The following is a 25,466-nucleotide window of genomic DNA, read 5'->3' as shown; positions in this document are numbered from 1 at the left end:
ATAACAGCAATATTTTACAAATAAAGCATTATATAAAATGGAAACTTAATTTAATAAAATTTTCGTCTTACACAAACATAAAAAGTTCAAATGTTAAAAATAAGCTGGACTTGCTTGGAATACACTGTAATAACTTAAAAAAAAAAAAGTTTATACGTATATATGTACGTTTAATCATCCCATGAAAATATTTGCATAATATCAAACATGCTGATATCTACTGTATAGAAGGTTTAAAAATCTTTTAATTTTTGCATCATTTATTCTTTTAATCTCTGTAGTTCAGGACTGCCGTGGTCAACGTGTTGGCTATAAATTTTAATGATATATTCCTCCTCTCCTACTAAAGTGCTTTATTCATTTATGTTGAATTTTGAATTGAAAGGTTTAGAAAAAAATAAGGCTTTCTTTACGAAGTAGGTAGAAAAGTGGACAATTCATATACAGTATGTAGTATAACGTTATTTCTAATCCAATACACTGAATCTCTTATGCTTGTCATTAAATCTGCAGGTTTGTAGACTTTGCCCTCTGTGTTTTTTCATTTTCTTGCTTGGTCACAATTTTAAGAGTTTGCAGAGAACACTAGCTTGTAACAGCAGTTCTGTGTATTTACACTCTTTTTTTTTTCTTTTAACAGCATCACGGAGTAGACATCTCGTTCAGTAGCTTATTGTGGGATTTTATTAGAGCAAAGATATTCGGAGATGAGCAGAAAATTTATTTCCAGTCATAACTTTAGTTATAAACATATATATAAGTTAGATACATGTTGTATTTCCATAACACAGGTTTAATCCATGTAGAATAGCTTTCTCAGGTTTGGAGCCGGTGTTGATTTCGTTTTTGCTTAAATTATAGTCAGAAAACATTCAGCATCTTTACATTACATTTTATGCCAGAAGAGATCATAGTTGATCGAGTTACATAATATTCCATGTAACATATATTCAAATTGTACATATTACTCACACAACTATTCACCAAGTGGACTCTGAGGTCACACAGAGGGTGAGGAAATTGGCTTCATGTTTTTTTGTTAGTGGACAGAAGAAATAACAGATTTAAAACCTCAACCTCAAACAGGAAGAGACAGATAACTGTAATAGAAATTAGCTTGGACTGGGGTGTTCAAAAACATCAGATCTTATTCCGATCCCATTTGGAGACCATCTCCCACCGTCCCAGACAGCAGACGTACGGTAGTTCGTCTTACACGGACATAAAAAGTTCAAATGTTAAAAATAAGCTGGTCTTGACTGTGGCACCAGCCGTCCACTTGGGCAGTTGTTTTCCGGTGATCTATAATAAATTATTCAGGATAAAAAATTTATACACAGCAGACAAATGATATAATAAATTTGTCGTGCTGAAAATCATTTGTGTTGACTCTCAATAATGTGCATGTTGCTGTACTGTATTTATACTGTAGTATCACACTCTACTGGGACATTTTGCAGCACAATGTGAACCTTAACACACACTTTTAAAGAGCTACATGTCATACAGTATGAATACATGAACAGTATAAGATTGGATATAAATGCAGAATACATCTTTTTAATGAAACTTTTATGTTAAAGCAAAATCACACTTGCAATCATGTACAGTAGGTAAACTGAATAACGGCACAACTGTGATAAGCTACAGTCACTAAATCACAGCCACATTGATATCCACTCTATTTAACATATTCATATACTGACATGTTAAGATTCGTATAGGAACTCTTGCTTGTGTAACACTGCTTAATTACGTGCATTTATTTAGCCGTGTCAAATGTCTAATGAACCTGCATTCACGTATACAATACTAAAAAATGTGATCTCAGTTTACATCAATGTTAAGCTATAGTACAGTATGTAAGAATACTGATACTCACTAAAGCTCTTGATGTCTGATGTGAACTTCATATGGAGGATTTTCTGACACTATACGAAAAGAAACAAAAACAAAATGTCATTACCCCTTTCAATAAATTCCATTCACAAGTTTTATTACCACTGTCACAAATTTCTGTTTCTAAATCTATCATCAATATGTTTTTTTTTAAGTACTTACTGTTTGGCCAGTCTCTTCCTGTGTCTTTGCTATTGCGTTTTACTGGTTTCAATTCTCCTGCTTCATCGGCTTGTAATTCATTCAGCTGTTTCCTCAACCGTCTCTCAGCATTTCTGGCTGCATCCAAATCGTTACACAGCTGACTCACGCGTTGCCTGGATGCTTGCAGCTCCTCTAATAAAGCAATCTCTTTACCTTTTGCTGTGTCCAAATCCTTCCGTAAAACACTCTCGCGGTGTTCGGATGCTTCCTGCTCCTTTAATAATTCTCTCTCAGTTTGTCTAAGTGTCTCGGCTTCTGTCTTCTGGTCTGCCAGTTCTTTCTTCAGCTTATTTTCTCTGCACAACCAATTACTTTCCCATGATTCATAGGACATTTTCATGACTTTTTCATAGGAGTGTTGAACAAAGATCCTGGTTTCTTTTCTCCGTGTCATTGCTTTGATTCTCCCGAAAAGCTCCACGACACTTTCATCACTGTTGTCCAAATTGAAATATTTTTTCCCACACATCTTCACGCAGCGGTTTTTCAGCGCATCTGTAGGATTTTCCCATTCATGTCCATGAACGAACAACACCATGGTGTAGTGTAATGCCTCAGCTCCAAACATGTAGGTTATTGCTTTTAAAAGATGATGTTCTTTGCCAGTAGCGTGTCCAGCTCGCATCACTAGAAGGAAAGCGTGAGGACCAGGAAACGTCAGTGATGTACAATTTTGAATCTCATGTCTGATGGACTCGACTCCATTTCGGAAAAACAAATAGGAGGCCAAATGTTCCATCCAGTAGGAAGGAGCCACAAATACGGAGACCTGTCGTCCATCAATGGTCGCTTCCCTACAGTGGCCTTTTTTCGGATTGTTGGCTAAATTTATGTCACGGGACCTGAGGATAAGGCCTGCTGCATGATTGTTATACATACAGTCTCCACCCAGCAAAACGAGCCGAAGATCCGAGCTGGTTTCATTTGATGGTGAATCATCCGAATAAATATCATCTGGAAGAAACAGAAATTGATATAATTTTTATTGCAATAATTCCAGCAGTGACTTATGACTTTGTTGGGGTAAAACAGTGTTAATAACAGCAAAGCCTACTGTAAGTTGACCATCTGTTACCCGTGGCATTCTATAGACTACTGTATAGTGAATTTTTTTTGTGCAACCCTGTGAAAGGCAGTTAAAAGTCAAAAACTGACAGTTATACTGTATAGCATGCAATATATGGAATATAGTCTGGGTTTTGAGCAGTTTAGGACATATACTGTGTTTTAGGTAATGACATTAAGCAGAGTTTCCAGGTTTTAGTATAATTTCCTTCCCATGGCATCTCACATATGCATGATAAAATGTATATTATAATTAACACATCAATGAAATCATCTTACATGTACATCTTGATGTATGCAGGCTGCAATATTTGTAGTGTACAGTGGCCTTTACACTCACATACATATCACATGAAGTGTTCTGTGTGAACCTGACTAAACCAACAAGCCCAACCATTGGCACTGACACCGTTTGGTTTGTGGATACATTCGATGCCCTTGTGTTCACTGATTCATTCTATCATTACTTTCCATACAGTACTTACTATACTTTAATTGAAATATAACAATAAAAGTGATGCAATACATTTATTCGGTTAGAAAGTTTTGGAAGGAGGGGTCAGCTTGCCAGGCTGATATTTAGCAGCCTACAACAGCACTCTGTGGGTTTTTAAAGAACATCATAAAAGTAAGATTAACACACGGCCTGTCTAGTTCTTCTTCTTTGTCTTTCGGCTGTTCCCTTTCAACGGTCGCCACAGCGAATCATCTGCCTCCATCTAACCCTATCCTCTGCATCCTCTTCTCTCACACCAACTAACGTCAGGTCCTCTCTTACTGCATCCATAAATCTCCTCTTTGGTCTTCCTCTAGACCTCCTGCCTGGCAGTTCCAACCTCAGCATTCTTCTACCGATATATTCACTATCTCTCCTCTGAACATGTCCAAACCACCTCAATCTGGCCTCTCTGACTTTATCTCCAAAACATCTAACATGGGTTGTCCCTCTGATGAACTCATTCTTGATCCTATGTAGTTACAAACAACTAATAACGAACAAAATTTTTTTTCCCAAACAGATGCAATGTACAGAACAATCACCTTCAGGAGGACATTAACAACGTAAAGAAGATAGAAGTAAGAAGAGAAAAAGATAAAGATAAGATAAAAAAAAAATTACTGTAAGAGGGTACTATGTTGCTTAAAATAAGGGAAAAATATATAAAAATAAATGATTACATAATAATAATAATAATAATAATAATAATAATAATAATGGAAAAGAAAGAAAAGCTATTTAAACCTAATCAGAGTTAATAGAAATAGTTTTTTCATATATTTCCAAAAACCTGACACATTTATTATTGCTAGTCAAACAAAAAGACGTGAGCAGTGAGTCAATCTCAATCAGAAAATGGGAAAGAATGGGAATTGAGCCCATGCTTATGTATGAAGAATTTGCCAAACAAAATTTTTTTTTTTTAAGTTGAAAATATATTCTTTAGATTTGTTGGCAGAGTCAAAATAATCACAAATAATATCTTTTAAGCTAAAAGAATGTGTAAAGACCAGGGGTTTGTTTAAATGAGAATACAAATCAAACCAAAACTTCTGAAGAAATTCACATTATTATTACATTTCTTGTCATAAATGCCGATGCCGTCCAGCAACAAACGCGATTCCTGTCCATCTTTGTTGATGTAATAACGAACAACATAACGGAGTTCAAAGCGCCCGCATTACGTCATCCCCCTTTCATCGCGTTTAAAATAATAACGGCGCTTTACACTCTAATTCGAATCCGAAATTATATACGATATTTAAATTACAGATCTATGATTAAAAGAATAAACATCGTGGATTAAAAGACTCGACTAACAAAGTATCAAAGTATCAAAGTTTTCTTTTGTTTTGTTTTTGTCCTGTAAACAAAATACAGTAAAAAAAAAAATGGCTTACGTGCGAAAGTAAAAGTGGAAGGAACAGTTTCAGATGATGTCAGTTTGCTTAGATTGTTGTAATATTTATATAAAAAATCTGATCATATATGTTTTAAAATATCATCCTAAATGTTAATCTCAAGTTAAAGAGTTAATGAATGATACAATAACTGAATAAATTATAAACAGTAAAACCATCCATGTAACGGTTCTTGCCTCCTACCTGTCGGTGTTCTCCTTGGACTTTGCGCCATTTCCTTAAAGTTTAATCAATAAATTGTCTCCAGGCTGCATTAAAGCATTAAAATAATCATTTTATTTTCAGTAGGATCTTCAGCATAGCCAAGTGTTTAGTCTCTTAGTTTCTGTGCACTTTGTGTTTGGGATGAGCCACACCAGTAATGGAGGTGTAATGATGAGTCGTTTGGCCACGAGTCGACTCTCTGATTCGGCTCTTTTGAGTGAAAGGTACTGGATTTGTGAAAAATTCTTGTGTATGTGAGAAGTGTGTGTCAGTCATCAGGATCTCTACTTGGATTCCTACAGTGTGACTGATTCCAGTCTTCATTATGTGTCCTGAGCAGCAGGACTCACCTGGACACTGACCTGAGGGATGAAGGTTTCAGCACCCACGTGTGGCACAGACCTCAGTGTCACTGTGGAAGGGTCTTTAGAGGAAAACTGCTTTTTCAATCATCTTCCCTCCTGACATGCTGAAGTCTTCACAACGGTGACTATTGAAAGTACAGTACTCAATTAATGTATTAAAAGGTATTTTATTTGTCTCTTTGAGTATGATTTTTCTTACAATTAGACATAAGAAACACATTTGTGCAATGTATTTCTATAATGTACGAATTTAAATACTTACTAATTTGCATTAAATCTATTTTCTTCTTTTATACATTTAAATCTTTTTGAAATTATTTAATCCAAAATGTAGGAAGAATTTTTGAACCAATAGAGGGAGCCCGAGTCATGACATGGAAAACACCACCTTCACTGTAACACTCAGTTCAATTCAATGCACTCAATTTGTTCAATTCAATCTCACTCACTCATCGTCTATATCGCTTTATCCTGTATTCAGGGTTGCTGGGACCTGGACACAAGGCAGGGAACACCATGGACAGGGTGCCAATCCATCGCAGGTCACACACATACACACACTCGTACAATCAATCACACACTACGGGTAATTTGGGGACACCAATTAGTCTAACCTGCATATCTTTGGACTGTGGGAGGAAACCGGAATACCCAGAGGAAACCCACCAAGCACAGGGAGAACATGCAAACTCCATGCGCACAGAGACGGGAATCGAACCTGGACCCTGGAGGTGCAAGGCGACAGTGCTAACCACTACACCACCATGCTGCCCAATTCAAAGCAGCTTTACACAATCAAAAGACAATTATGGAAATGTGTGAGGGAGATTGCCTGGGGAAAAAAAATGTTTCTGTGCCTGACTGTCCTAGTGTTAGGTGCTCTATAGCGTCGACCCGACGGCAAAAGTTCAAATAAAAGGTGGCCTGGGTGTGAGGGGTCCAAAGTGATATTCCGAGCCCTTTTCCTCACTCTGGATGTATACAGTTCTTGTGGCATGGGCAGGGCAGTGCCAACAATTCTTTCAGCAGTCTGAACCGTCCTTTGTAGTCTTCTGATGTCTGTTTTCGTAGCTGAACCAAACCAGACAGTTATTGAAGTGTACAGGACGGATTCAATGACGGCTGAGTAGAACTGTGTGAGCAGCTCCTGTGGCAGGTTGAATTTCTTTAGCTGGCGAAGGAAATACAACCTCTGGTGGGCCTTTTTAACAATGGAGTCAATGTGAATGTCCCACTTTAGGTCATGAGAGATGGTCGTGCCCAGGAACCGGAATGACTCCACTGCTGTCACAGTGCTGTTCATGATGGTGAGTGGGAGAAGTGCAGGTGGGTTCCTCCTGAAGTCCATAATCATCTCCACTGATTATATTTTGAGCGTGTTCAGCTACAGGTTGTTGAGACTGCACCAGACAGCCAGCTGCTCGACCTGACTTCTGTAAGCAGACTCGTCACCGTCCTGAATGAGGCCGATGATTGTGGTGTCATCTGCAAATTTCAGGAGCTTGACAGTGGGGTCTGTAGAGGTGCAGTCATTGGTGTAGAGGGAGAAGAGCAGTGGGGAGAGAACGCATCCCTGAGGGGCTCCAGTATTGGTGGTGTGGCTGTTGGACATGAATTCCCCCAGTCTCACTAGCTGCTGCCTGTCTGTCAGAAAGCTGGTGATCCAGTGACAGATAGAGCTAGGAACAGAGAGCTGGTTTAGTTTGGTCTAAAGCAGTGCTGGGATAATCGTATTAAAAGCTGATGAAAAGTCTATAAACAAGACCCTTAATGAGGCCAAAAAGGGCGACGGTGCTGGTGGATTAATTCCCGGAAATGGCAATAGGAAGAATCCTTGAGAGGAAAACTCTGTTCTCATTTGAGTAATAACGGATATCAGGAATTGTTTTGCAGTAATACTGTGTGTTAGGAGGCTGGAAGTTCATCATAACACATGCTGTCTTTAAGTTAAAATGGAGTCCAGTTCGTTATTAGAGGCTGAGGTAGACTGTAGGAAATGCTCAGGCTGTTTCAGTGAAATAAATATCTCTTTTTAAAAAGCTAACTTTATATGTCAGTCGAAAATGTAATTAGTCATTGCATTCTTGACACAATTCATAAATGACAATGAATTCATTTATAATTTACAGTTCACAGCAGGACCTAGAAATGTATAAATTAGTGTGAGTTGAGCCTACTACAGTACAGTATGCACCAAAATATACAGAACTTACAGTAAATGAAAAGACGAACAATATTACCTTGTTGTCATCAGTGAGTTTATTTCTCCTGAAAGAAACAAACATACTGTACACACTGTTGGTGCATTGATTTTGTACCAGGGTATGTGTAATATAGGTGTTGGAAGTGTGTGTGTGTGTGTGCACCACCTCATTAGAGACAGTGTTCATATCATTCACGTAGATTCTCAAACCTTATTCCTGGAAAAAGGTCGCTGCAGACTCCTGCAAAAGTAGACTCCTTCTTGCTCGCGTAATGCAGGCACGAGTCTTGGCGGAGGTTCACAGTTGAACACATTCTCCTTTAACATACCCCAGGAGTAGGCATTAGGGGGTGTAAGATTGGGGGAAATGGGACGTACTAATCCTACTATTACTAATACTACTACTAATAATAAGTTTATTTGCATATAACTTTCCATACACATATAAATCTTATCCAGCACGACTTACATTTATCTCAAACTAAAAATTAATACAAAATTGTCAAGTTTTAAATTTCAAAGTTGTAAAACCACCATTTCATACAAAATTATTAAAAAATAAACAGTTTATGAACAATGAATTCAATTCCCTCCTAACAGTTTGATATTTTGCATTACTTACACTAGATATTTTAATAGAAAGTAATAAACATTTAAGAAAAAAGAAAAAGATTCGAATATTACTACAGTATACAATACAACTCTGCTATATAAAAAGTTCACTTCATCAACGTATAATCCATATTGCAAAATATTTTACGTCACATAAGTGTGAAGCATCTGTCTGACTTTCTGTGTTGTACATTTTTGTGTTCTTGTATTTAGTAATATGTAATGATCCCTTTTAAAATGCATTGGAGATTATTTATGTGGTTTACTTAATCATCTGTACACACACACACACACATATGTGTGTGTGTGTGTGTGTGTGTGTGTGTGTCCATGCTGAGCTACTCATCATATATCATATATCATATATATATATATATATATATATATATATATATATATATATACTGTATATATGCACTTAAGCCGCCTCCATGTGATCTCTTCTGCCTAAAAAAGAGAAATATAAGCAATTATTTGCTTACCAGCTTTGTTTTTTAGCCATATTACATTTAATATAGAGTTATCCGACATACGCTCTTGAGGTATGCATTTTTAAATAAAAGTCCACAAACTCAATTCTTTAAAGACACTTTAAATACCTTTGAATATTTCCATGCTCACCTGCGGTCTTAAGCAGCCACATAATATATGCCAAAGCCAAATTCATTCAGGGAAAACTGGTAGAATTTCAGAAATAGGTTACATTATTTAAATTTAAACTTTAGTAAAAAAAAAAACTCTTTTAAAATTAAATAACCTTTTTTATTAAAATAAAATGTATGCATATTTTGTTAATCTTGATATAATATAATATAATATGATATAATCAGAGTAAAACTCTGAAATAAAATATAATTAATTATAGAAAATGTGTAATAATTACTGAATTTATGTTTATAAAATGCTGTTGAAACTAAACAATAGGACGCTTACCATTTGGAAGAAATGTGTCTTTGCTGCCCCTGCGATTCCTTTCTTCAGTGACTTGTGGTTTTTGCTTTTTGTTGTCACATTTCATCTCACTGTCCTTCTTTGTAACCTCACTCTCTAATTGGGGAAGACGATTTGTTTTTTGCTGGAAAATAAATCTTTTTAGTAGGTCATTCTGTTCTCTTAGTTCTTTAACAAGCTTGTCTTTCTCGTCCTCACATTGAGCCAGTAGTACCTTTATATCTAAAATTTTTTTCTTTTCCCATGATTCAAAACCAGCTTCCATAAACTCTGCATAGGCTGATGGAATGAAGAACTTATTCTTTGTCTTAGCCACCATATTCTCAACTTTGCTGAAAAGTTCCTGAACACTGTTATCAGTGTCCTTTAAAAAGTGATGCCTTCTCCCACACATCTTCACACACTTCATCGAGGCAGGATCTGACTGCAATACTCCAGCTCCTCCAATAAACAGCACCATGCTGTAGTCTAAGGCCTCCTTCCCAAACACAGAAGCGACTGCTTTTAAAAGGTAACGAGCTTTTCCAGGTTCACGTCCATCTTTAATTATCAAAAGGAAAGCATGAGGCCCAGGGAACACCTCTGATACACATTTCTTCATGTCCTTTTTTATTTTTTTGACTTCTCTGGAAAAAATTAAGGTTGATTTTAAGCGCTCCATCCAAGGAGAAGGACTAACTGCCACAGTGACATGTCTTCCTAGCACCGAGTTCCTCTTCACTTCCCAATCATCCATATCAGATACTTGTTGCGGCTGCTCATCCCTAAGGATGAAGTTGCATGCAGTGTACTTTACAAAGTCATCACCTCCCAGCAGAACAAATCTACACTCTTCTTTGAGGTCTGCTGAATGGGTCACTTTGGGGTGAGATGCTTCACCTGAGACACACATTAATCAAATCAAAATGCTAAATTATAAGAATTATAATAGCATCAAATTATTCCATTTTATGATCAATATTTATACATTTTCTTTATATATAAACTTAATGAGGCAGCATGGTGTGGTAGTGGTTAGCGCTGTGGCCTTACCTCTCCAGGGTCCAGGGTTCGAGTTGCACCTTGGGTCTGTGTGCGTGGAGTTTGCACGTTCTCCCTGTGCTGGATGGGTTTGTTCCGGGTACTTCGGTTTCCTCCCTTCATCTAAAGACATGCAGGGTAGTGTGTGAGTGAGTGAGTGTGTGAGTGAGTGTGTGAGTGAGCATTCACTTGTCTGCCCTAAGTTGGATTGGCACCCATTCCACCCCACCTCATGCCCCCAGTCCCCTGTAATAGGCCACAAGCACCCGTGACTCTGACCAGGGTAAGTGCCATGGAGAGTGAGTGAGTGAGTACATTTAATTTTAATGTCTCTAAACAATGACAGTGTTGGTTTTGAAAACACTTTTGTCAGATATGCTACTGTATGTATGACATTTCAATTCTTGAAATAAAGACAACTTAGGGATTTTTTCAATAAACAAATTACCTTTTTTTTTTAAATCGAAAAGATTAAATCCAGTAGGCGTCTCCACCTGGCCCTCTTTGCTTGATATTTATTTTCTCAAATAAGCCTTTGATTTTCTTCATGCAATAAATGCCAAAGGTTACTAAGAACCTCCCAGTAGACAGATAATCTAAAAAAGATCTAGAACCACAACAGCTTACAGAACTACAGAATTCTGCTCCAACTTGATGAGCTGCAGAAAAATGTTATTTACTGCATACTATGGATATAAACAAGACAATATGCTATAAAGGTTTTATGCTATAAAATATTTTAACACTATGCTTTATGATTAGATAATTAGAATGCTTACATAAAATGCAAACTTTCTATTTGTTTGAAAAATTATTTGTAAAAAAAATGTAAGTATAGCTTTAAAATGTAATGTCATATTTAATGTAAAAAATCTCATATTTTGCAGATAATGTGGCTCCAGTATTTAGAACAGAACTATTTTCATAATGCAAAAGTAACTACAGTATGACTTTGATTTACACTTGTAGTTTAACTTGTATTTTATTATTTTACAACAAAGCAATGATATGATAAATTATATAATCATATTTCTGATTATAATGCATAAATAAAAAATTAAATAAAAATACTTACCATGCACTAGTAAGGGATCTGTTTAAGGCAATAAGAATATAAGAAAAGTAAGCATTACCCAAGATAAAAAAAATAATAATAAAGAAATCTGTTTGAAAACACTCTTAATTTATGAAAATAAAATTGTTTGTGTTTTTTCTTTATGCATAGTAAAAAGTTTGAAATTTTATGTTGTACACAAATTTAAATTGTTAATATGTTTTACAAATTTAATATTTTATATAAATTTAATATATTTAATTTAAATAAATAAGGTTTTCATTTATTTAAAGGAAATGAAACATACATTATTTAAAGTCCAAAAGTAAAGCAAAATGTGTTTTGTTAATAAATTACAAGAGCAGCAATGTATTAAAGTGTCTACCAAAAATTGTAATATCAAAAATGTAACTTACTTAATTCATGTTCATCTCTTCGTACTGTAAAAAAAGAAAGAAAATATATTTTGTTAATAAACACATTACTGCTGCTTAACATGAAGTAATCGATTTGTGTATACACTAATATGGAGTATAAGGGCCATTACATTTATTTTTTAAATAAGGAGGAATTTAGGTTAAAGGCAAATGTAAAAAAAAAAAAGGATATAGTTTATATAAAACTTTAGAAAATAAATAAAAGGCTTTACAATCATTTATTCTACATGTTTTTTGTTTGTTGTTTGTGCATTAGTTTGGTTTGGTGTTCATTGGTCCTATCAGTATGTAGCAAGGACGAAATCCTCATTTCAGACAGGAGGGAACAGAGCGTGAGAATAAAAACCTTACAGCAATGATATAGTGCATGTTTAGTGTTTTATTTGAGGCAAACACTGTATTTTGTGGATAATAAACTTGTACATAACATTCGGTTCCAAATTTAATAATTTAAAGAAATTAGTAGTTAAGCATTTAAATTTACCATTAACACCATACATTTGGCATTAAATGTGCACTTTATACCTCATATATTTTAAAGTTTTTATGGTAAACTGTATTATTTCCTACACCAAAAAAAAAAAAAAAAAAAAAATTCGAGTGTAATGAGATTATAATTTCCTTTTCTTTGAAGTTAGAGACAGATATAATTGCAGTTATAATTCCTAACTTCCCTCAGTCTCTACTACACTGCCCCTGCCAGCCCTTTCCTCCCTGCTATACCCGGTCTCTATCTGATTCTCTTAAATCATTTAGAAGGAGTTGATACGGAACAGTCAGGCAAAAAAAATATGATTTGGAGGAACAAGTGATCCTCACAGGTGATCAGATGGAAGGTGGAATGGATTTCACTATTATCATTTCATCATTATTATTATATCATTTCAATATTCTATCTGTATGTAAGGGCCCCTATGGAGGCCGAGCAGGGGACCACCAGACCCGATGCCTAGATGGTCGAGGACTCCCACATCCCCCTCCCGTATTTTTGCCATGGCTCTGTCTCTCGCGATGAGCCAGATAATAGACCAGAGAACGATCATAAATTGCATACATGGTCATAATATTTTGACCACCACTTTAGGGTATTTTTTAAACCTACCTGTAATGTGGCTTTTCCCCTGCTCATATACAGTAAGCTAATTCTGACAAACAGTGTTCAAAAACAGGTTGAAGTAGCAAAAGACATGGCCAGATCAGACTAGTGTTAGAATTAAACCAAAACTAAAACCAGAACTGAATTTTTAGTGGCCGGGAAACAGCAAACAGGTCGCTTTATTTCTTACCTGTGCCGCGGAATCTCTGCAACATCGTTTCAGATAAGGAAAGTATCACCTGTTAGTGAAAAAAGTAAAAGTAAGCACGTTCAAATTCAAATTCCGATTCAAATAAATCAAATTTAAACAACACGCCAACAGAAGGCTGCACAAGGCATCACAGGAAGCACTCACCTTCAAATGGTAAAAGAAGCAGAAAAAATGGCTGGTTTTCTGCAAAAACTCAAAAATGATGCAAGCCTGTAATAGTTGTAATAGTTAATGATGTGAGTCCTGTAATAAAATGATTTAGCACTGGGTAATAATAATAACCCTTAACCCTTTTCATGTAATTGCATGGTGTGAGTGGTGTGAATGTTGGCTGATATTCAGCACAACAGTACTGTATGACCTCAAGTTTAATATTGATTAAATAATATAACATTAGTGATGTTACTGTTACTTCCCAGCCCTCTGGAGCTTAATTTTGCTTCATGTCTATACACTGTACACATTTAGAGAAGTAGATAATAGTAGATAATTAAGTATTTCTTGCGTTTTTTTTTTTTTTTTTTGTCAAGCACTACCTATAAATAAACTCCCATAACTAGCAAAAGGTTGAACATTTTTAAGATTAAACAGCTACTGTTATTTAAAAAGAATCTAATGTAGGGTGTTAGCATATTACTGTCATTTATTGCCATCTGCAATAAGTCATACCTGTGTGTGTGTGTGTGTGTGTGTGCTGCTAAAATTGCTTACCTTTCTCTTGCAGTATCTGGTCCATTATGTCCATTAAAAATATAAACACACACTGTTATTATCACATCCTCTCTACCACATCCAAAAGTATTTAGACTCTATTATTCTTATATCTACTATTAGACGCCTGTTTGACATTTCATGCCTGTAGAACAACTTAAAGGACCTCCAAATTTTTTTGTTTCACTTTGATGAAAAGAGGAAATGGGTACCCAGTTTCCTGTCTACACCTTCGACTTTTGCAGCGCAGAGCATGAGAATATTTGAGATGATCAAATTATCAAGGCAATGAACTGAAAGTAAAGCAGTGTCTAAAATATGGACTTTAGTTAAGATGAAATACAACATGAAAAATTCATACTGGATCAGAATTATTTTTAATAACTTTTCAAAAACATACTCTACATATACAGTACATATAATAATACACATTATATGACTTATACTGTTCTCTGGCTTAGCAGAAGCAAAAGGTTAAAGGTACCAAAGGCTCAGCCCAAACTAAGCATTGTGGTATAATCTTCTTTCTGATCCAGAAAGAAGATTATATCAGAAATCTTCTTTCTGAAATTTTGCGTCACAGTGATCTCTGATTTAGCCTCATTGTTTTTCTGCTTCCTGTTTGGACAAGAACACTGTACAGAGAACACTAAGGTCTGTGGATGTAGAGTATTTGGGATTTATACTTTGCATCCACAATTATTACATACTATTGTATACATATACAAATACAGTACATATATAAACCAATACATACATACATATAAACCAGCACTGTGCAAGTCTTCAGTCCCAAATTTAATATTTTGCTTTCAAAGAGAAAGAATTTTTACTTTCTTGAAGATTTTTTTTTTTGGCTCTCAGTTTTCTTTCAGTGTATACTATACGTATGAAACAATGTATAGTAACCAGTGTAAAGTACATGAACCACTGATTACATTAAAAAACTGGACAAACCCTCTGTGACATCACCCAAACGGTGTTCTGAAGAGAACAGCTCACCTAAGAGAGCTCTGGTCATAGATGATAGCTGACTCCGCCTATACCCCAGTGAATCATTTAATGGGTAAATGGGCGTGCTTGTAATGCAAAGATGTTCCACAACTCCAAAATATTAATATAAAAATAATTAATACAAAATATAAAGTTAAAGTTAAAAAATTAACCTGCACTACCTTTGAAAAAAAAATAGTGGCTGGTGTAAGATGAGAGAAAGTAGAGGCAGCGGGGGGATACTGTGTAGGATGACTTTCACACACACACACACACACACACACACACACACACACAACAGAATCACTGTTCTCTGTCGGCAAACTGGAATCTTTAACAAGGAACACCTCTCATCCATCCCCCCCCCACACACACACATGGTCACAATGTTGTAGTAAACAGTATACGCGTGCACAGATGTTGACTATCTGAGTGACACACACGCACTTAAACCAAGCATGGGAGATGATTACCCACAATCCTGCAGCGCACGAGAGAGAATAACCATTGGTTCAGTAGTGATCACATGATGCTCGGCAGATAAAGTGTATACATACTGTACTACTCGTATTTCAAGACCTCGCTCATTTATCAAGTTAAAATTTCTTTAAAAATTTTTGGTTGTCTTGCAATACACTTGGTCCGAGGTTTTACTGTACAACAAACAGTTCATATACACAAAGCAAGTATGAAATAATTTCTGAATGTTACCCCTTACTATGTCATGGGGACTGGTGGTAGATTTGAGTTAACTTTTATTTAGCAGTCATTGTGAATTTAACATTTAACTTTTCAGGCACAGCCATTTACTGTAACACACACTTTGGGGCTGCCACTGAACTTCTTTCTCTGGTTCTCTTTCTGGTTCTCTCTCTGGGCTTCTCTCTGCCAACACAAAAAAAAGAACAATGAATAATCCTGATTACAAGCAACAGTTGGAAAGCATTAGGTGCTCACAATCAGAGTGAAAAAAACTATTGTAGTATAGTATTGGTAAAATAAATATAAATGACGTATGTGCTATTTTTCCTTATGTTTTTATTTATTCCATTGAAAATTGATATTGATTGGACATGAATATTTGAGAACTGACACTTGATTGGACAAAAAGATGGATAAAACCTGAAGACAAAGAAATTAAAATGGTAGATTAGATAAACATTAAGTTTTGTCATAAAACAACTTCAGCGTGTTAAAATTCACTTAGACCACTTCGGCGCTGTTATGTCAGCTGCGAAAATATTAAATAATCCCAGTAAAAATATTCAGTTTAGCTTTTCTAATTAATATCTATTGGTGCAGGTGTTTGTTTACACCAGTGGTTCTCAAACATTTTCTGTCATTCCCCACTTAAGGGGGTGGGCGAATTTTCAAGCCCCACTTGTCAACAAAATGATAACGAAAACGACCAAGTGTATTTTTTATTGAAATATCAATTTCTAAACCAATAAGATCAAATAACGGCAAGTTCAAAACAGATAAAATACACGTGCAATTGTTATAACAGGCTTACTTCGTCACTTATCTAAAGCTTTCTTTCAAAGAAGTCGAGTGGCTTATTAACATGACTGGGGTGTGTTGTCTCTAAGTGTCTTCCTACTTTGTTGGGTCTCATGCTATCTGCTGCCAGCGGTTTAAGACACAAAACACACACAGGTCTCTCCTCTGCCCCCACCATCCCCACCATGAATCCAAGCGCAACATAGGCTTCATCATAGGCTTTTTGGTTGATTAGGCTGATAGTGCTGAATCACCTGCTTTTTTGTGGTCCATGTAACAAATGTATCCATTGATGTTATTATGCTCACTAAATACAGTACGCTACTGACCCGGTGTTATGCTCTAAAATGCCCCCCTCGCCACGAATTGCCTCCCCTACATAATCTCTTTCAAATAATATATTAGAACATAAATTCATAGGTTTATGGTTTACAAATTACAAATTATAACAAATGAATTTAATTATAAAATAAGCAATATAAAAATGTTGTATAGGGGAAAAATATATAAATTATATATATTTTTTTCATATACAACATGTATATTTTTATATTGCTTATTTTATAATAAAAATCGTTTCCTATAATTTTTCACCACAAACAATATTTATTTAGTGCAATTTGTGATAAACAATTTGTTATTTGTACATTGACAAACCCCTACAAAATAAATGTGCCATAAAATAATCATTTTTGGGGATTTGTATTAATCGTCTCGACGGCTGTCACGTGCCTAGGGTTAATTATAATAGTAATAATATATTTGATAATAATAAACCTTTGAATGTATGTCCTAATATAATATTTGATAGAGATTACGTGGGTATGTGTTGGGGGAGGGGGGGGGTGGGATGAGTTTGGGCAATCCGTGGCAGGGGGGCACTTTAGCTTATAACACCTGTTTGTGTCCGCGGTAAAGTTAGTTTGATATTCGCATCTCCGAATTCAATAGCTGCGTAAATAAACCCGTGAATAAGATACCCAGATATATTTCCTCTCTACATTGTCTTTCAGCTACATCCGCCTTAAATTATACAAGTTTAAAAGCATAAACACCATTATTATCTACGGCGCAACGAGTGATTTAGGGATCATCACAAAATGCCGCATACCAACAAAAAGCGTAGAACGATATTGATTTTCCCTTCTGTTCAGCGCCTGAAGGATCAAAAAGCAACTTTGTTGCCACACTGGAAACTAGAAATGCCAGACTAGTACTGTCTGAAAAAATACAGAAACATCAGCATACACATTGGAATAAATAAAATTACATACATAATACCGAATGTTTCCTTATATATTGTGGCGTTTTTACGCCGAGAAGAATGCTGGAGAGACGAGTGAGCTTATTTGCTACCCAATGCAATGGCTGGGAGTACTTTATTAAGCACACAGCATGTAAGCATGAGCAGCACCTTCACTCAGGAGCCTACATCCAATTCAGCACTAGCTTGAACTGGAGCACATTTCACACGTCACACCCAACACACACACAACAGGGCCGAAGTCACTAACCCAAACACCTTTCCCCATCATGGTGAACACACCGACATTCCCGCAAAGCATGCTGGTCGTCAGCCGCCGCCCCGCCCACGCCACACTGCCCCCACCCGAGCTGTGACCGTCCCTGGTCACCATGAAGAACGTCTCGGGTTACTTTGCTGTAACCCTGTTCCCTGAAAAAGCGGGAACGAGATGCTGCGCGAAAGCGCTATGGGAAACGATTCCTCGTGACCGGTTGTGAAGCACGTGTGTGTCAAACACGCCAAATATTTTGGCATCTATAACCTCAGGCAGGTGACGTCAACCGATGAGGTGCACCTGGAGGTTATAAATAGGCATGAACCGGAAACACCCTCAGGTCAATTTTGTCTGAAGGATGTCCAGTCACGCATGCAGTGCGGCATTGTAGCGCAGCATCTCGTTCCCGCTTTTTCAGGGAACAGGGTTACAGCAAAGTAACCCGAGACGTTCCCTTTCAAAAGCTACACTCGATGCTGCGCGAAAGCGCTATGGGAACGAGAATACCCACTCCGCCGCACTGCAAGTGTCTGGACCCCCAGGGTTGTGTCGTGTGCGCACAGTACCCCCAAGGAGTCCTAGACCCCGTAAGCATGGCATCAAACCATGACGCCTGACCGATGTCTTGCGGAAAGGCAGCCTGCCGCATGCCATCTTTGGAAGCCCCTCTTGCCGGAGCAATAGACAAAGGCAAGCTTCCTGGTCGAACGGCCCTAATCACTAGAGGCGAAGTATGCCACGCGCCTCATAGGCTAGAGCACTAGCATCTTTAACCCAACTTGTCTAATGGCGGCGGCCCTTGGGCCGCGGCCCCACGACATATGAGACCCTGCTCTAATTTACGGCCCCGGCTTAATGCAGAGGTGCGCTGTAAATTGAAGAGCATGATCTGGACACAGCGAATGAAGACTTACTGCTCCGGAGCTAACGGCGGAGGACCGAAGGCTTCAACTGTGGGAGATAGTTGGGTAAAAATGCAGAACGGCTTTTTTTTTTTTTTTTTTGCAGAAACTTCCAGCACTGTAACAGTTTGGCAGTGTACTGGGTCTACATGTTTTATGTCCTGGAATGTAAAAGATCCTGAAGGACAGAATTTGTCCTGTCCTCCTAGGCTAGGGCACTAGCATTTCCAACCCAACTCGTCTAATGGCGGCTGCCCTTCGGCCGCGCCCCCAAGACATATGAAACCCTGCTCTAATTTACGGCCCTGGCTTAATGCAGAGGTGCGCTGTAAATTGAAGAGCATGAGCTGAACACAGCGACTGAAGTCTTAACTGCTCCGGAGCTAGCGGCGGAGGACAGAAGGCTTCGACTGTGGAAGATAGTTGGGCTGGAGTGTAAAAGGTCCCGAGGGACAGAATTTGTCCTGTACTCCTAGGCTAGAGTGCTAGCATCTTTAACCCAACTCGTCTAATGGCGGCTGCCCTCCGGCTGCGGCCCCAAGACATATGAAATCTGCTCTGATTTACGCCACTGGCTAGTGTGGTGGTGTACTGTAAATCCTAATGAGCATGAACTAGACGCAGTTAATGAAGTCTTACTGCCCCGTAGCTGTAACGGCGGAGAACAGAAGCTTCGAAGACAACTGCAGAAGATAGCTGGGTGAGGATGCAGAATAGCTCTAGCTAGCCAATGGCAAAGCCTAAGCACAGTAAGAAGGCTGATGAGGCCCGTGAATAAGCCTGCAACTAAGGGCTGCTTTCCACCAGCCCCATCAGTCAGGACGTAGGCGAGGAGCGGCTACGTATGTTCTGAGTGCACTAGGGCAAAAGCCTGAGGTCAATTTTCTTGCAGAAGCTCCAGCACTGAAGCAGTTCGGCAGTGAACTGGGTCTGCATGTTTTGCCATGTCCTAGTGTAGTTTTCCAAGCTAGGACATGTTAACCTCCTGACTGCTGGAGGGAATATTTCAGGGCCAGAAATAGAGTCATCGTTTCGGGGCAATTGATGTGCAACACGAACAGATGACCTCTCCAGATCCCTTGGGCTGGGTGGCCATCTAAGGCCGCACTCCGGCCCCTAAGGGAAAAACGTCTGCCGTTAGCAACTTGCGACGACAGGACAGACCTAGAGTGGGACCTAGGGTCAAGGACGAGGGTCTGAACCACATAAAAAGGGTACGAAGCTCCCGGCGCGTAACCCTTATTACCTCTGGGGATTAGCCCTTGGATGAAATCCCCAGGCACTTAGCCACCACAGAAGCGGTGAAAGTTACTTCCTGCTTAGCTTGAACTCCTTTAGAGTGTTCAGAATGGACTTGACGCGCGCAGGAGACAGCTGTGCCCGCAGTGCGGTCGGATCTCACATGACACTCAATGTATGCTTTGTGTAGGAAAGAGAACGCTTTCCATGGCATTGAGACTCGATCCTAAAGAAAACGAGGTGAGCTACGATGACATGTTAATGCCAAGGCGCTAGCTCCATGAAGAGGGTACGAAGCTCTCGGCGCGTAACCCTTGTTGCCTCTCAGTTGCTGGAGGGAGTATTTCAGGGCCAGAAATAGAGTCATCGTTTCGGGGCAATTAGTGTGCAACACGAGAAGATGACCTCTCCAGCTCCCTTGGGCTGGGCGGCCATCTAAGGTCGCGCTCCGGCCCCTAAGGGAAAAACGTCTGCCGTTAGCAACTCGCGACGACAGCACGGACTTAGAGTGGGACCCAGAGTCAAGGACGAGGGTCTGAACCACATAGAAAGGGTACGAAGCTCCCGGCGCGTAACCCTTGTTGCCTCTGGGGATTGGCCCTTGGATGAAATCCCCCGGCACTGAGCCACCACTGAAACCACTCTGGGAGCGGTGACGTTACCACCTCGCCTAGCTTATACTCCTTTAGAGTATGCTTTAATGAGTTCGGCGCGCGCAGGAGACAGCTGTGCCCGCGTTGCGCTCGGATTCCACATGACACTCAACCTCATACCTCATGTAGGAAGGAGAACGCTTTATGGCGTTAGGGCTCCATCCTAAGAAGTGAGGTGAGCTAGGGCGACGTATTGACGCCGACGGAGGGGTAGTGATGGTGGTGGCTGTTAGGTGTTCGGTTCCCTGAAACACGGCAGGAGGAACCCGAGCAACTAACACTTTGTCCTGAGGATACTGATTTTCCACAGTACTTCGTGCTTAAGGAGACATAGCTGGCAGTAGGTTCCCCGCTGCCAGCCTCTCTAAAGGTGCACGAACTTTAACACCTCGGCTAGATGGGTGTGTCACTGGAGACCGCTGCTCTCCGAAACACCAATGGTGGCGGAGATTGAACCACGGCCTCCTAAGGATGCTGGTCCTCTTCATAGCTTCGTACCTAAAGAGACATAGCTGGCAGTAGGTTCCCCGCTGCCAGCCGCTCTAAAAGGTGCAGCTCTCAGTAGGTCAGTCTGGTCTGCCTGCAAAGCCATCGTGTGCAGGGCTCTGGGTGACGCAGTAAGACGGCTGCATGCTGGCTTGGACGGCTGATCACCACCAGAGGGTCTGGAGGGCTGCACAGGGGAAACGTCCTGCGTCGAGGGTTCTACGTCGGCTACCGGGAGTTTGATTTCCCGGTGTGCTGCTAACCTGTCCGACTGTGGTTTGGGTCCGAGCAACCTGGCTACCCCGAAGTTACCACGCAGAGTTCCGCTGGACAAGTTCAGCACCGCACCCCATCTATCCAAAATGTCCAACCCCAAAACGCAGTCCTCCTCGACGTCCCCCACAACGAACCCGTGGGAATAAGTTCGTCCACCCACCTGGACTCGCACTGTGCGACACGCCCTTACCTTCACGTAGCCCCCAGCAACGGTGCAGATGCTGAAGGCAGGATCAGGCCGTCCGCAAACACGCTTGCTTTGCCCCAGTACTCCAGAGCGCAGCAGCGAAACAGTGGAGCCGGTGTCCACGAGCGCCCGCAGTAAGACGCCATCCAGCACACAGTCGATGTAGAGCCCAGCGCGGCTTACCACGCGTCCTCCCGGCGCTAGTCTAGCGGCTGCTGGTGTACGCTGTCCCGTGCCTCGGCCTCGCCGCGAAACATCGGAGAGTTGCTCGTTGCCTAGCCGCGACGGGTAGCCCTGTCCCCGGCTAGGTTCACGAACCGAGCGCCACTGAGCTGCGGGCGGTCGCTCGGCTCTTCCGCCGTGATGTACCGCCGATATGGGCTCAGCGCGCTCGGCCTCGCGCAGCGGCAGGTCGCTTTGCCGGCTAACGGCGCGCGGAGCTGTCTCTTGCTCCGGCGCTTGCGCTGCGCCAGCCTCCGCCCCGAGATCCAGCGCCGGGATTTTCACCTCGCCGCTCCGCGTTGGTTGCTGTGGTGTGCTCGCTTTAGCGCCGTCGGGAAAGCGCTTCTTTTTCGCGAGTAGTCGCTCCGCTACTCGGCGGCCCGCTTGGATTTTCAATAGATCTTCCGTTGTGCGCTCCATCCCACTTCTGACACCAATGTGGCGTTTTTACGCCGAGAAGAATGCTGGAGAGACGAGTGAGCTTATTTGCTACCCAATGCAATGGCTGGGAGTACTTTATTAAGCACACAGCATGTAAGCATGAGCAGCACCTTCACTCAGGAGCCTACATCCAATTCAGCACTAGCTTGAACTGGAGCACATTTCACACGTCACACCCAACACACACACAACAGGGCCGAAGTCACTAACCCAAACACCTTTCCCCATCATGGTGAACACACCGACATTCCCGCAAAGCATGCTGGTCGTCAGCCGCCGCCCCGCCCACGCCACAATATATTATTCCTCTGCAATTAACATGCCGACGTTAAACCGTTATTGTTGAACTATGGTTCCACTTTTTCTCTAAAGTTATTTTAATTTACTTGTATGAATGATCCATTTCTTTGCACATGATTGTTTAGTTTCGAGTGTCCGATGTTTATTGTCAATAAAGAAAAGCATGAATTATAATAGGTACTTTCCTATTATTTTCCACTAATTCCCTCCCGTTCATTGCGCCCCACCTGTCATGCCTGTATTCCCCACTAGTGGGGCGCGCCCCACACTTTGAGAACCACTGGTTTACACTAAGCAAGTAGGGCATTAGTAGTTTATTTAAAGTAGATTATTAAATCAGCCACATAACTGTTCATAACATTGCTGTTACTCAACATTTTGATTTAATTTATGGTGCAGATTAAACTTTAGGTAGATATCTATTAGTGGGCTCCTCAGTGCAGGCGCTTCTTGCACACACACTATGCACACTGTGTAGGATGCGTCAACAGGGAGTGCACCTAACAAGGAGGTGGGCCAACACAACTCACCTGGGCTGGAGTCTAATCACAAAAAAATAGTCACTTAGCACACAATAGACACAATTGCGTCACTTAGCATTCGCACCGCCTTTTAAAAGGCCTCATCGGCTCCTTCCTTCGACCCAAAAAACCACGACATTCTCTAAGATCCATTACACTGGTGGAGAATACACATGGAACTGAATCGGGCCCACAACGGTCCTCTGAAGTATACTTGGGACACCTGCTAACAACAAGCATCCAACAACATGCGCTCTTGGAGCAGATCTCACAAGGTTTGCAGGTGACAGTGAATGAGCTTTCATGCCTTCAACACCAATCAGCACAATACAGTAGGTGCCTTTTCCTTAATCCACGTTGTGATGAGAAACACCCGCTCATTAAGTTCACACCTCATGATGATATCAAAGCATACTTGGACACGTTTGAGAGGACTGGTGAGCAGGGAGGCTGGCATGCCATTTGATCTCTTGGTCCCACAGGCAAAGTCGATAGTCATGCACCTGGCGCACTCTACGCCCTTCAGGGGCCATGTAGGGGTACAAAACAACATTAAGAATATAAAAGATAGGTTAAACTGGCCAGAACTCAATGCTGACGTGTATAATTTCTGCCAACTCTGTCCCACCTCCCAGGTACAGTGAGCTGTACCTGCTAAGCCCGCCCCCAGCTCCGCTGATACCAGTACTGATCATTGCCGTTCCCTTTGAAAGGATTGGCATGGATCTGGTCGGACCCCCACCTAAATCTGCTAAAGGAAACAAGTATATCCTGGTCATCGTAGACTATGCCACGTGCTATCCCAAAGCGGTCCCACTGAGGAAAGCCATCTCAAAAAACATCGCAAGAAAGCTGGTACAGCTCTTCAGCAGAGTCGGCCTCCCCAAGGAAATACTCACCAACCAATGTATGCCCTTTATGTCAAAACTTATGTGTGATGTGTGAAGGCTGTTGCAGTCAACAGGGAGTGCACTCGGAGGTACCATTCCTGGTATTGACCGATCACAAGAACCTTGAGTATCTACAGAGTGCCAAGAGGCTCAACTCCCCCCATGCTTGGTGGTCACTCTTTTTTGCCAGGTTCAACTTTACCCTCCCCTATCGTCCTGGGTCTCTGGGGTTCAAAAATTCTCCAGATAGTTCACGACCACCCACGACTCCACTGCCAGTGACACTATCCTTCCTCCCCCCTGCTTGCCTGCAGCGGCTGGACATAGAAACTAAGGTCAACAATCTAAGGCCCTGTCTCATGAACCGGGGCCCAGTAATCTACCCCCTAATTGCCCCTTCATTGCCCTCACTCTATGGAAGGGGGACACAGTTCCCAGTTCTTTTATTTTTTGCCACCCTGTCTCCGCTCCAGCCCTGTTCTAAGTCCAGCAACATTTTTGGTAGCCCACGTTAAAGGAGAACGGCTTTGTATGTAACGTATAAACATGTCAACACTGCTCCAGCAGGCTTCCTCAGACCCTTACCAATCCCATGGTCAGACATTGCACTGGACTTCATCATAAGATTACCCCCCTCCGGAACTCATGATCCACATTGGATCCACATTTCCCATGCCCACAAGTCCCACGCCCTCCCCGAGGACATTCTAAAAGGCATTCTGTAAGCTCATTGGAGCCACCCCCTGTCTGTCTTTGGGGTCCCACACTCAGTCCAATGGTCAGACTGAGAGGAAGAACCAAACCAAGGTTTCCCTGAGATGCATGACCTCCCAAGATTCACCTCTTGGAGCCAGTTCCTGCCTTGGGTGGAGTACGCCCATAAATCTTGTCATCCACAAGTTCCCCCTTTACATTCCTGTTTGAGGTATCAACTTCCCTTGTTCCCTTCCCAGGAAGAGGAAGTCAAAATCCCATCTGCTCAATCCTTCATCCGCTGTTGTTGAAACCCCTGGCTACAAGTCAGAAAGACACTGCTATGAGCTAACACAGCCTACAAAGAACAAGCAGAAGTTCTTAGGCTCCAAAATACAGGGTGGGACAGAGAGTCATGCTTGCCATCAGAGATATTCCTCAAATACTCCCCGCAAAATATCTCCCCGTTACATTGGTCCATTCACGGTCACCAAGATTGTCAACCATTGCTCTGTGAAGCTCTTACTCCCCTCGACTATGCGGCAAGGCAATTCCACATTTCACGTCTTCCATCTACGTCATCTTGCTTCATGTACATTTAATAAAGTTTATTTAAATATTGACTTACAGTTGACCTACATCATTATCTTAATTTCAAATCTCTGGTTTATGTGAAAATAATCATCCTTAC

General features: G+C 40.6%; 1 protein-coding gene and 1 long non-coding RNA gene across 2 annotated transcripts; both read right to left on the bottom strand.

The window, feature by feature from the left end:
- Positions 1-687: 687 nt before the first annotated feature.
- Positions 688-6,982, bottom strand: LOC128507786 (GTPase IMAP family member 9-like). Its single transcript, XM_053478888.1, has 5 exons — positions 6,107-6,982; positions 5,272-5,782; positions 2,062-3,057; positions 1,883-1,931; positions 688-1,302 (listed from the first exon to the last, which is right to left on the bottom strand). Coding segments are annotated over exons 2-5 (1,077 nt in total). The 5' UTR covers positions 5,303-5,782; positions 6,107-6,982; the 3' UTR covers positions 688-1,301.
- Positions 6,983-8,857: 1,875 nt separating this feature from the next.
- Positions 8,858-10,567, bottom strand: LOC128507962 (uncharacterized). Its single transcript, XR_008355844.1, has 4 exons — positions 10,456-10,567; positions 9,406-10,302; positions 9,094-9,149; positions 8,858-8,919 (listed from the first exon to the last, which is right to left on the bottom strand). It is a non-coding gene; the product is annotated as an uncharacterized LOC128507962 (long non-coding RNA).
- Between the last annotated feature and the right edge of the window lie 14,899 nt (positions 10,568-25,466).

This window comes from Clarias gariepinus, chromosome 19 (assembly GCF_024256425.1).
Source record: "Clarias gariepinus isolate MV-2021 ecotype Netherlands chromosome 19, CGAR_prim_01v2, whole genome shotgun sequence".
NCBI classification, from domain to species: Eukaryota; Metazoa; Chordata; class Actinopteri; order Siluriformes; family Clariidae; genus Clarias; species Clarias gariepinus.
The sequence above is the reverse complement of the archived record's forward strand: the minus strand, read 5'-3'. Positions and strand labels throughout refer to the sequence as shown.